The sequence below is a fragment of the Rhinichthys klamathensis genome, unplaced genomic scaffold, assembly GCF_029890125.1.
Source record: "Rhinichthys klamathensis goyatoka isolate OS25496 unplaced genomic scaffold, OSU_Roscu_1.1 h1tg000046l_1, whole genome shotgun sequence".
NCBI lineage: Eukaryota > Metazoa > Chordata > Actinopteri > Cypriniformes > Leuciscidae > Rhinichthys > Rhinichthys klamathensis.
In genome coordinates this window covers 554910-566403 of record NW_026606593.1, presented here as the reverse complement: position 1 = coordinate 566403, position 11494 = coordinate 554910, and the positions used below count along the sequence as shown (strand labels likewise).

Here is an 11494-nt window from a genome sequence, read left to right as displayed (position 1 = left end):
CAACTATTTGGTTATCAACATTCTGCAAAATATCTTCTTTTGTGTTCAGCAGAACAAAGAAACTCATACAGGTTTAGAACTACATGAGGGCGAGTAAATGATGATAGAATTTCTATTTTTGGGTGAAATATCCCTTTAAAGCAGTAGCATTACACCCCAAAATATTAAAAGACTGTCAGGTTCACTGATCAATGACAATATTACTTTTTTTTTGACAAATGTTATAGCAGAAGTTTGAACATAAATTATTACAGTCTGTTGTTCATCTCACATGCATTTGTTGCTTTAGTTGTTTTCTGGTCTCTGTCTTATGTCTTCTATTAGAGCCTTTTCGACTTCACAAAGCGAGTTGAAAAATATCAGTTGTGACGAAAAACCTTGTTTTTCTATGATCTCAAAGATGCTCCTCATTTTACTTTGAGATGTTGGCATTGCCTTGATTTCACTTAATAGTTCGCTTGCAATGATGCCAACAAGGCCATCTATAATAGCTTTAACATTTCCCACCCTTTGGATGAGGGTTTTTCTATTGCTTTTCAGAAAGGAAACACCTGTAGAATAGTCAACAATCATTAATAATATAGTATATTCAAATGATTGTAAGATAGAATAAAGTTAATATTTTGTTCTGTTTTTTTTTAATGTGCTTACGCTCATCGGGTGACAGCTTCAGTCCGCTGTTTTCTGCTGTAAGATAAAAAGTTGGTAATGTCTTCATTTTCAGCACTTTAGAGATTAACTGTAAATATAAATCCCTTGATTTAAACAATGAGTATAATCATTAAACAATTCATGCAGATTTTACATTGACGGTTTAGTTTTGAAACTTCTGCTTGTGTGAAAATGAAACTTTCAAAAACCGAATGAAAACAATATTAGGTTTCGAATTAATGACTTGCTTTTATAAGTGGGACTACTAAAAAATAGCAAATGTAAATAAAACAGTTGTGTTAAATGTATGTTCTTACGCTCATCGGTTGATGTCAGTCCGCTGGTTTCTGCTGTATAGTCTGTAAGATAAAAAGTTGGTAATGTCTTCATTTAAACTCTTTAGAGATTAACTATAAATCCCTTGATTTAAACGATGAGTATAATCATTAAACAATTCATGCAGATTTTACATTGTGCAGTGCTCATATTTTTGCAGTCTAGCATGTAGGCCTATATTGAACACATAAAGAGTATCCAATGGCTTTGATGGACATTACTGTCAGTTATTTACTTCCTAAACCCTTCTACATTTCCAGTAAGAAACATCTTATTTACCTGCCAGTGGTATGTTAAGACTCCATTCAACTTTAAGCTCTCCATTCTTGTGCTTTTTCTTTTTCAGGCATAATCCCACATTCATCACGCCATTTGGTAACTTTATATCGAATGTTGGATAGAAAGGTTTCCACTGCTTAGTGTAACGAAGCTTTGTACGCTTACAAAGGAAAGAGAGGTCAAACGAGTTTAAATGTTAAAAGGCACTGTAACAAGACTCAAAAACCTGTTAATTGTTATACTGATAATTGTATCATTTGATTACATCAATGAAATACAATACATAGACAGTCTTAACTTAAAAAAGCAGGAGCATGTGGTCATTTCTAAGAGATACCTTTTGTAGAGATATTTGCTTAAAGGCTTAAAATTAGACCTAAATAAATTATTTCAAATCATAAGGTCGTGTAACAAATAATCCTTATCCGTCAGTATGTCAAATGTCCTTCATGTTCAAGACGTCAAGAGAATAACATAATGCTTGGTATTTTAATGTGACTTGGTATAACAAGAATATCTATGGCAAGAGCTCTTTTCAGACACTGCATTTCTATTCTGCCTGATTGTTTTCTTTTTTCCTTTGTATACCGCTGTAACAGTATGAAAAAATACAACATTTGTGGTCTGCTGTCCCGATTAAATTTACGATATATCCCATAAATGATTCACTAGAATGAACTCAAATCCTCAGTCTCTTTACAGGTTTGTTTTCACGTGGATGCTTTAAAGGTGCTCTAAGCGATGTCGGGTGACGTCACTTCTTGTTGACGTTCTAATATTGTCAAACAAAACGGAGGCTAGCTAGACCCTCCCTCCTCCTCATCCGCGCACTAACCCCCCAAACAGTTCTTGTCGGTTATTGGCTGGAACAGTTTGTTATGTTTCGTGGACGGTGCGGGTTAGCCCAGTTTGTTTTTGTTGCCGTTTGTGGAGCCTGGGTAGACCGCGTCTTTTTACAGTGTTTTCAGGGGACAGGCAGTTAGGGGATAGTGAGGAGATGTTTGCTGTATGTGACAAAAAAAAATTTGGCCTAAAAAACGTGTGACATCGCTTAGTGCAACTTTAAAATGTAATTGTCTCCCCTTCACACTTCTAATACCTATAAATACAATAAGTAATACAATATTTATTTTCTATCAAAATGATCACTTTTCCCTCAATTTATCACTCAATGTTCCAGTTAATGAACATTTTTGATTAAGGCAATGTATGTTACATAACACAGACATTACTACTATAGTGATATTTAACAGGTCCATAATATTGCTGCTGAAATAATCAAGGGTTTGGGGATATTGAGGGTCTGTTGTAGTTGTAATAATAAATATAAAGCCACATATAAAGATTAAATTTAGGTTTTTATTCACATATAAACATTGATCAGCAAACATAAACAGAAGCTCAACCGAACCTGCTTGACACAAAAGAACAAACCTCTTTCAGAAGCTCAAATGTGCTGCACAACACGAGAGTGAACCTCATTGGTTCTCACACATCAAGTGAACATGCTTGAGCTTCTGTTTATCACAACTGATGTGTTAGTTGAGGAATGTTTATATGTGAATAAAAGCTTAAATTCAATCTGTTGATCATATAAAGTGATCGAGTCACTTATTGAACTAAACCGCTTGATTCATATGAATTAGTTTTACAATCTCTTTATGAACTTTTTAAAGCGTCATGGAGGGACAGAAAGCTCTCAGATTTCATCAAAAATATCTTCATTTGTGTTCCGAAGATGAACGAAAGTCTCACCGGTTTGGAACGACATGAGGGTGAGTAATTAATGACAGAATTTTCATTTTTGGGTGAAATATCCCTTTAAGTGACCATGGTTTTCCTAAGTATTCCCGCGCACATCTGGCTGTATTTAACACAGTAGCATGATGGTTTCTCATGTAATGTCGTCTGAGGGCTTGAAGGTCACACACATTCAACAGAGGTTTCCTGCCTTGCCCTACATGTACTGGTATATCTCTGGATTCCCTGAAATATTTGACAATATGAAAGACCTACATTCTTTGTTAACATGCATTTAGAAATGTGATTTTTGAATTGTTTGACAATTCTCTCATGAAATTTGTCACAAAGTGGTGAGAGCCATGACCCATCTTTGCTTGCAAAACTGAGATGCTCCTACCCAATCATTACTGGACTGTTTTAAAACAGTTTAACTTGGATATTCTAATCTCTTCACTTTTATTTAGCTTCTGACCCATATTTTTTGGAGTGTGTTGTAGCCAAAAATGTGTTTCTATTTACAAAATACAATAAAGTTGGTCAGTGAAAACATTGGAAATATTTTCTTTGAACAAGGTTCAAGAGAATTGACAAAGAATTCACAGATTCTTGATTTTAATGCATTTTATAGAATCTCAAAAATTTTCTGGAAATGGGGTTGTATATAAACTATTTGATACATGATTCCCCCATGATTCCTTAGAAAATGTAAAAGAGAAAAAAAAGCGTTCACCATGGAATCATACTGACCAACGGTTGTATCATTGATACTGGCCTCTCTGAAAGTTCATGTTCCTCAACAGGATCACAGGACATGCTGTATTCACAGTTATATGTGAGCATGCATTCACAAGCTGACTGGATTGGTGTATAATCTTCATTACATTTTCTCACCTGAAAAAAACCCCAGAGAAAATGTAATTTGTTTATAAAGTCAGCCAAAATAAGGTGATAAATGAACACATTAACACATTAAACATACTTCTCTGGGGTCCACATTGCGTGGCTGTAGAAACACATGCAGCTTATGTACTTTCTTTATGTAGAACAGCATCACTTGGCCACATATCTTAAACCAATGATCCGTAAACCAGTTTTGTGTTTTCAAAAGTAAAAACTTTGATGTTCCTGGGATGCTCACTGTAACATGTGTGCTTGTGATATCCTGAGGTTTCATAATATCAACAATCTGATTAGAGTAATGTATAGCGGACATGAAGTGGTAGGCATCCTCTGAAATAATTAAAGAAAACATTTCAAATGTTTTGCTACGTCTTTTACATTTAGTAAATTTTTAAATATGTACGCAAGTTAGTGTTATATTTATATACATTTAAAGTAGATTTTTTTGGACTTTGCATTATTCACAGATTACATTCATTATCTCTCATAATGTTAATAAGATTGCCAACTCACCAATGGAGGTCTCACAGTGAGGTAGACTGAGTTGAGACAGCTCACCCTGAACACATTTGATATCATACAGGGGTCCTGCTTGGTAATGGTTGGCAGGGACTGGACAGTCGCTATCCTGAAGAACAGTGTTGTACAGCACCTCCCCTTCCCCCTTCATGTTAAAACCAAGCTTTGTAAACTCACAGTGGAACCAGCCTGCATGGCTGCTCTGTAACCTATTTCAAAGAAAATATCAAATATGAATGCAAACGGATACACTAGCTTACTTCACCTGTTTGCGGATATAGTACAGATACCTGTATTTACTTTGCCCCTCCTGAAAGATGACCTCAGGAGTGAAGTAATAATCTCTTACATCTAGCTTCTGTGAAAAATAAAAAGTGCTTAAGTGCTTTTTAATTGTTTTGTAAGTTACAAATAAGTCATAAAACCACATTTGCATCCGCAAAGATCATCTTAAAATAAATTAATCTGTGACCTACCCTCAAAATGTCTGAAGGTGACTGAGAATCTCCATCTGAAATTTCTGGTAAGACCAGATGCATTGAATTATTTCTCCAGATCATCCTCCGTATCCTCTCTGAAAGTTCTCTCCTTTCTGCAGTTTCTGGTTCAGAGCCACAGATGTAGGTTTTGTGTCCACATTTTTCATGAAGCCACTCCAATACGCTTCTTTGAGATCCAGTATAATCGTTTATACTACAGTCTCCCTCTATAAATACTACAACAACGTGATTCCAAAATTTCTCTCTAAGAAACTCTAAGGTTTCAAGAATCTCTTTGGTCTGGTCTGTGAATTGGCCATCATGCAGAGAAAATGTAAGCAGAATGGCATGAGGTCCAGGAGTCAGATTTTCCCATCTAAGAATCCTCTTGGCATTGCAAATATCAATATCAACCAAGTGCACAATCTTCTTGTTCATTGAACCTTTGAAACTCTTAAGCCTACCACTGCCAACTTCATCATAACTTCCTCCATCAAAAATCCGGTTTAGGATGGATTTTTCTGTTTCACTGAAACTCATGAGCCAAATCCTCATCTCTGTTAGAAGACAGCTTTCACCTAAGACAAACAAACATTTGTATAAATTACACGTTACTGAGGCTTAATTAACTTGCTTTTTTAATGGGAAAATTAATCTTTTAATTCCACATAGGAGATATGACCAGTGACAAAAAACTACAGATGGTATCATAAAACATGACAATGTTAATGTAAATGCCTAAATTACATTCAATTTGCATACACTGAATGCTTTCCTAAAACACGGACAACTTTTTATTACTTTGAAAATACTTATTTTGCTTTTTGCATGAATGACTACTAATATGTAATCTTAAATCTTATATTTCACAGTCCAATCATGTTTAAAGATCTTGAATAAATTGATTTAGCAATAATAAATAGGCCTATGCAGCATAAATTATTCAGGACAATGGCTTCTTTAAAAGAGAGTCATTTGTTTAGGTTTGACCTGGACAAAATTTTATGGAAGAATAGAAAACAGTTTAATTATTTTGTAAATGCCTGCTGTGTTTTGTATTAAAAAATTACCACAACTAAACTTTATTCATCAAGGAACCAATAAATGATGCATTGTAAATTCCACAAAAGACGGTGTAGTCTATGAAATAATTTCACATATAATTGATCAAAAAATGGATGTAACAGAAGAGTTTCTATATTGTTGTATCACCAGGTCAAAGTCCTGACATAAATAGCAAAAGGTTGTGATGTTCCAGGACATTCAAAAATACTTGTTTAAACCATTTATTTTTTCCAATATACATAACACTATAAGCTTTAAGCGTTTCATCTGAAGATCTCGGTTTAGAAGCCATTCGTTCAGAAAGCCAACAACTAATCAAACACTTTACAGCAGGAAAAATGTGATCATGGTAGCCAAAATTGGGAAAACTCCTACACATTTCTTTAAGAAATGTGAAAATGTTGGTTTGGAATAATTGAAACATTCCTATAACACTTGACAACATTCTTAATCAATAGGTTATGGATCATAAGAATTTTAACATAAATGTTCAAGATGTCAAGTCACCTTTATTTATAAAGCGCTTTTTACAATACAGATTGTTTCAATGCAGCTTTACAGAGACAACAGGAAAGAAATGTTGTAATGATATTGTTAAATATAAAATATAAAAATGTCTAATATAATTTCTAAGTCCATTACAGTTTTTTTCAATTGCTTACACACTAAAATGAAAACTTTCCCACTATTAGCAAAACCTTACACTCAAGGAGCAAAAACACCAGCCTAGATTTGCACAATTGTAAGCACGTTGTCAGCTTCACCCTTTTTGCAAAACATTACACACAGTAATTTGTAAAACTCTACACACATTTTCACACCTTAGACACAGTTAAGGATTGTGAGGTTACTTCCTTGTCATTACAAAGCCCCGGTTTGCCATTGACCACACTAATGAATGAATTGGATATGCACATCCACCAGGTGTGGAAGCACACATGTGCTAATTTGAAAACGCAGCACTCAGGTGTGCTATAAAAGGCAGCAGGTGAGTTCACCTGTCTTCAACAAAAATGGAAGGAGCTAGAAGAAGAAGAAGAAGAGTGAGAATAAGAGGGGGAGCTCAAAGAGGAGATGAAGGAGGTAGAGGAAGAGGAGAAGGAGGTAGAGGAAGAGGTGAAGGAGGTAGAGGAAGAGGAGAAGGAGGTAGAGGAAGAGGAGAAGGAGGTAGAGGAAGAGGTGAAGGAGGTAGAGGAAGAGGTGAAGGAGGTAGAGGAGGAGGAGAAGGAGGTAGAGGAAGAGGTGAAGGAGAAGGAGGTAGAGGAAGAGGAGAAGGAGGTAGAGGAAGAGGTGAAGGAGGTAGAGGAAGAGGAGAAGGAGGTAGAGGAAGAGGAGAAGGAGGAAGAGGAGAAGGAGGTAGAGGAAGAGGAGAAGGAGGTAGAGGAAGAGGAGAAGGAGGTAGAGGAAGAGGTGAAGGAGGTAGAGGAAGAGGAGAAGGAGGTAGAGGAAGAGGTGAAGGAGGTAGAGGAAGAGGAGAAGGAGGTAGAGGAAGAGGTGAAGGAGGTAGAGGAAGAGGTGAAGGAGGTAGAGGAAGAGGAGAAGGAGGTAGAGGAAGAGGTGAAGGAGGTAGAGGAGGAGGAGAAGGAGGTAGAGGAAGAGGTGAAGGAGGTAGAGGAAGAGGTGAAGGAGGTAGAGGAAGAGGTGAAGGAGGTAGAGGAAGAGGAGGAGGTAGAGAGAGAGGAGAAGGAGGTAGAGGAAGAGGAGAAGGAGGTAGAGGAAGAGGAGAAGGAGGTAGAGGAAGAGGAGAAGGAGGTAGAGGAAGAGGTGAAGGAGGTAGAGGAGGAGGAGAAGGAGGTAGAGGAAGAGGAGAAGGAGGTAGAGGAAGAGGAGGTGGAGGAAGAGGTGAAGGAGGTAGAGGAAGAGGTGAAGGAGGTAGAGGAAGAGGAGAAGGAGGTAGAGGAAGAGGAGAAGAAGGAGATAGAGGAAGAGGAGAAGAAGGAGATAGAGGAAGAGGCCTAGGTAGAGGAAGAGATAGAGAAGGACTTGAAGAGTTGATAGAACCTGAACAAAGAAGACGAGGACCAAATTTGACTCAAGAAATCCGTGCAACACTTATTGATCATGTTATCAACCATAGACTGACACTGATGGAAGCTGGACAAAGAGATCAACCAAATCTCTGGTTGATACTGTAACTGAATAGTTACAGTATTCTTTTTGCTTTTACAGTAGTTTTTCTACAGAGTCAAACTGTATGTACTTCATGCAGTAATTTTTATTTGTCTACAGATTTTATTTTTTTCATTGATTTCTTGGTTGGTTTATTACTGTAACTGATTATGGTAAGAAATACTGTAAATAAATACTTGAAATATGAGTCTGCAGAAATCAGTGTTGTGCAGTGCTTGGCAAGTTTATAGTAGGCCTATTTGTGTACATTCTCCCTATATCTCAAACTAATCATGAAGAATGTTGTGGGTTTGTCACTATTTTTTTTTTCATCTAAATGATCCCTTACATAACAATGTCTGGCCAAAAATCTAGCACATGCTATTTCCTAAAAACAAATTTTTTTACAAATGTGTTTTTTATTTATCACAGCCGTGTGAAACTGGCTGCAATAGTGTCTGATCATTGAGGACTGTGTTGGTTAAATGAAAACTAATAGCATTTTCACAAATATGTGTATATTTTTTGACTGAAGTGTGTATGTTTTGACAGAAGTGTGTCATTTTGCAAACAATCTAGGAATTATGAAATTGAGTGTGGTGTTTGGATAATTGTGATTATATTTTGAAAAAAAGAACCCGGTTTTCAAAATTGCGTGTAAACAATTGAAAAAAACTGTAATACATTATTAAATAGTTGAACTCCAAGATTATCTGAAATATTGAAAACTAGATATTTAAAGTCATATGCCTTCATTTTGTGTATATTTATATATATATATATATATATATATATATAGATAGATAGATAGATAGATAGATAGATAGATAGATAGATAGATAGATAGATAGATAGATAGATAGATAGATAGATGAGATGTGTATATTCTAGTACCTTTGGGATTTCCGTTTTCTTTTAACAGACCAGTGTATTTCATGTAATCAAATTCCTTAATGTAAAAAAAGGATATAAACGTATAAAATATTTACCAAAATCAAGCCCACTTATTAGGGCTCGCTCATAAAACTCTTCGGCCTTGAGTTTTTCATTCTTCACTTCATGAATGAATCCTTGTATAGCACACACCTTGCTGTCTTTCGGGTTTTTCACCCTTTTCATACGACGTTCAATCACCTTCTTCAGGTTCTCCTCACACGACCGGCCTTGCTCTGAATTCGGCTGCAGCCTCAGACCTTGCATGAAATAATAGATGGCCAGTTTTTCAGATCTTTTGGTGTAGAGCTGGTATTGGCCATAAAACCAATTGACTGCCTGTAGGTGTTGCTTTTCATTAGCCTTTTTAAATGCTTCTTCAAACAGTCTCTCAGCTTTTAAGCTGCCACGTCTGTGCAGTTGTCCGTAATGCAGTGCTAAATCTGCCATGGCAATAACGAAAGAGGGCTTTAGGGAAACTGCCATGTCCAGATGATAGATGCACTTCTCCAGGTATTGCTGTTTTTCATACGACTCTTTAACATCAAGTTCCTTTTTACCAGGTGTCCTATATTTCTTTTCCAGAAATATTTTTTTGTTTTTGAAACACATAGCCAACTGATGGTGTATAAAGGCTGAGTTTGGGGTAGCCTGCAGGGCTTCTTTCAGTAGAGAAATTGCAGCGTCCGTGTCTCCTAATTGGCGGAAAAATTTGGCTGCATATCTTGTGACATGGGGGTTTTCAGGGGACATCACCAGAGCCATAATCACTTTCAGCTGTGCAGTTTTGAGCATCTTCATATCATCTCTGTTATGCAGCATTCTCAGTGCTAGCAACACTAATAGTACACCATCATCTGGATTAAGCTCTATAGCTCTTTCCAGCTGTTTTATTGTTGGCGAGTCTGAAGGGTCAGATGTCTCATTGGTCGTGCGGTACAGGGCAATAGCATAGCCTGTATTTAAATCACTGTCATCAGGGTTCTTTTCAAGGGCCTGTCTAAAGCATTCCTTTGCAGCATTGTAGTATTTGTGAGAGAATTTAAGAAAAGCCCAACCCTTTTCTCTAAGTACATCAACAATATGAGTGAATCCTTCAGAACATTTTCTATGGATCCTCTCTAACTCTCTCAAGTACTCTTGAGATGTAGAAAAATCATTCATATGATAATGCAACCAGGCAAGGTCTCCATAGGTAACAATAAGAACTTCATCACTGTCTTTGTAGTATTCCTTTGCGAGCTGCACAGATTTCTGCAGATTTGCAAGTGCTTCCTGATGGTTGCCATAAAGATACTGAACAAATCCAAAGCTGCTGTAAGATCGTGTTACTCTCGCCTCGTTAGATTCCAACTCCAACTGAATCTGTTCCTCCAGACGATTCAGTAAATCACAGAGAACAAAGTCTTCTTCTCTTAGAGACCAAGTAAAATGGCACTCCTGCTGAAGCAGTTTGGTTTTTAAAACACCTTCAAGACTGAAAAAAGAAGAAAAGCTGAGACAAATGACTTAAACAAACTCTATTTATATGAGTCATGTACTGTAGTTTTGTAGCAGTATGTCACAGTGTGCACACGGTGTGAAACACTAAAGCACTAAAGAAATTTTGGTTACTTTATTTTAAGGTGTCCGTGTTACTGTGTAATAATAATAATAGTTAACCTAACCTTAACCAATGTTACCTTATATTACCCAGTACTTTCTAAGGTATGAGCACTGTAACACGTAGGCTACTGTAAAATAAACTGAAACTTCCACTGCTGTAAACATGAAGAGCTGTTTTTTTCCAGTTTCTGGGAGGAGTTCTTTTCAGATACATTTACATGAATGCACACAGAAAGACACCACATTTAAACACAAACACACAATAATAGAGCATGGTTTAAATAATATTGTTTATATATATAAAATAGGTGTGTGTGTGTGTATATATATATATATATATATATATATATATATATATATATACATACATACAATATATATATATATATATATATATAAAATTCAAAATTCGAAAGTAAAACAGCCTGTGACGAAATATAGACATGTAGCAGACAACAGCCAATAACCACTTACAGGATATACAAAAATCTAAAAGCATTCATAATTACACCATGAGCTCGTCTAAAAAAACATAGGTTTAACAATTAATTTTCAAAGACGCAGGTTTGTGTCTGCTGTTTCCAGGCATACCATTCCTAAAACATTTATCTCAACATTAATCCAACAAACAAACCCACCTCATTTTGTGGCCATCTTCAGTAAGCATCAAATTATGAAAATACAAATGGAGCAGGACGTTCTGGTGAAGTGTTGTCAAATAAGTTCGAAGCTTGTTCCGCTTAGGGCCGGTGAAGCAGTCGATTCTGTTCCCTTCCGGAATTCCTGTTCCCTTTACGCAATTATACTACAAATCGTGCGTAGTTGCCGCTTTACCATCAGGTTAACATACGTACCATCAGAATTGAATACGACAA

At 36.3% G+C, this 11494-nt stretch overlaps 1 protein-coding gene across 1 annotated transcript; it reads right to left on the bottom strand.

The window, feature by feature from the left end:
• Positions 1–285: 285 nt before the first annotated feature.
• On the bottom strand, positions 286–11262 carry LOC130082419 (uncharacterized). The gene is made up of 11 exons (XM_056247273.1): positions 11258–11262; positions 9071–10491; positions 4905–5485; positions 4719–4786; positions 4423–4637; positions 3989–4239; positions 3757–3900; positions 1267–1426; positions 969–1010; positions 652–687; positions 286–551 (listed from the first exon to the last, which is right to left on the bottom strand). The coding sequence occupies exons 1-11, from the start codon at positions 11260–11262 to the stop codon at positions 286–288; spliced, it is 3189 nt and encodes a 1062-aa protein (XP_056103248.1).
• Between the last annotated feature and the right edge of the window lie 232 nt (positions 11263–11494).

Excerpts from the sequence above, each read along its gene's own strand:
- LOC130082419 (XM_056247273.1), bottom strand. Across the intron at positions 3,901-3,988 it reads GCAATGTGGACCCCAGAGAA|GTGAGAAAATGTAATGAAGA; the intron begins GTATGTTTAATG and ends GGTTTTTTTCAG. Across the intron at positions 688-968 it reads ACTGACATCAACCGATGAGC|CAGAAAACAGCGGACTGAAG; the intron begins GTAAGAACATAC and ends TTTATCTTACAG.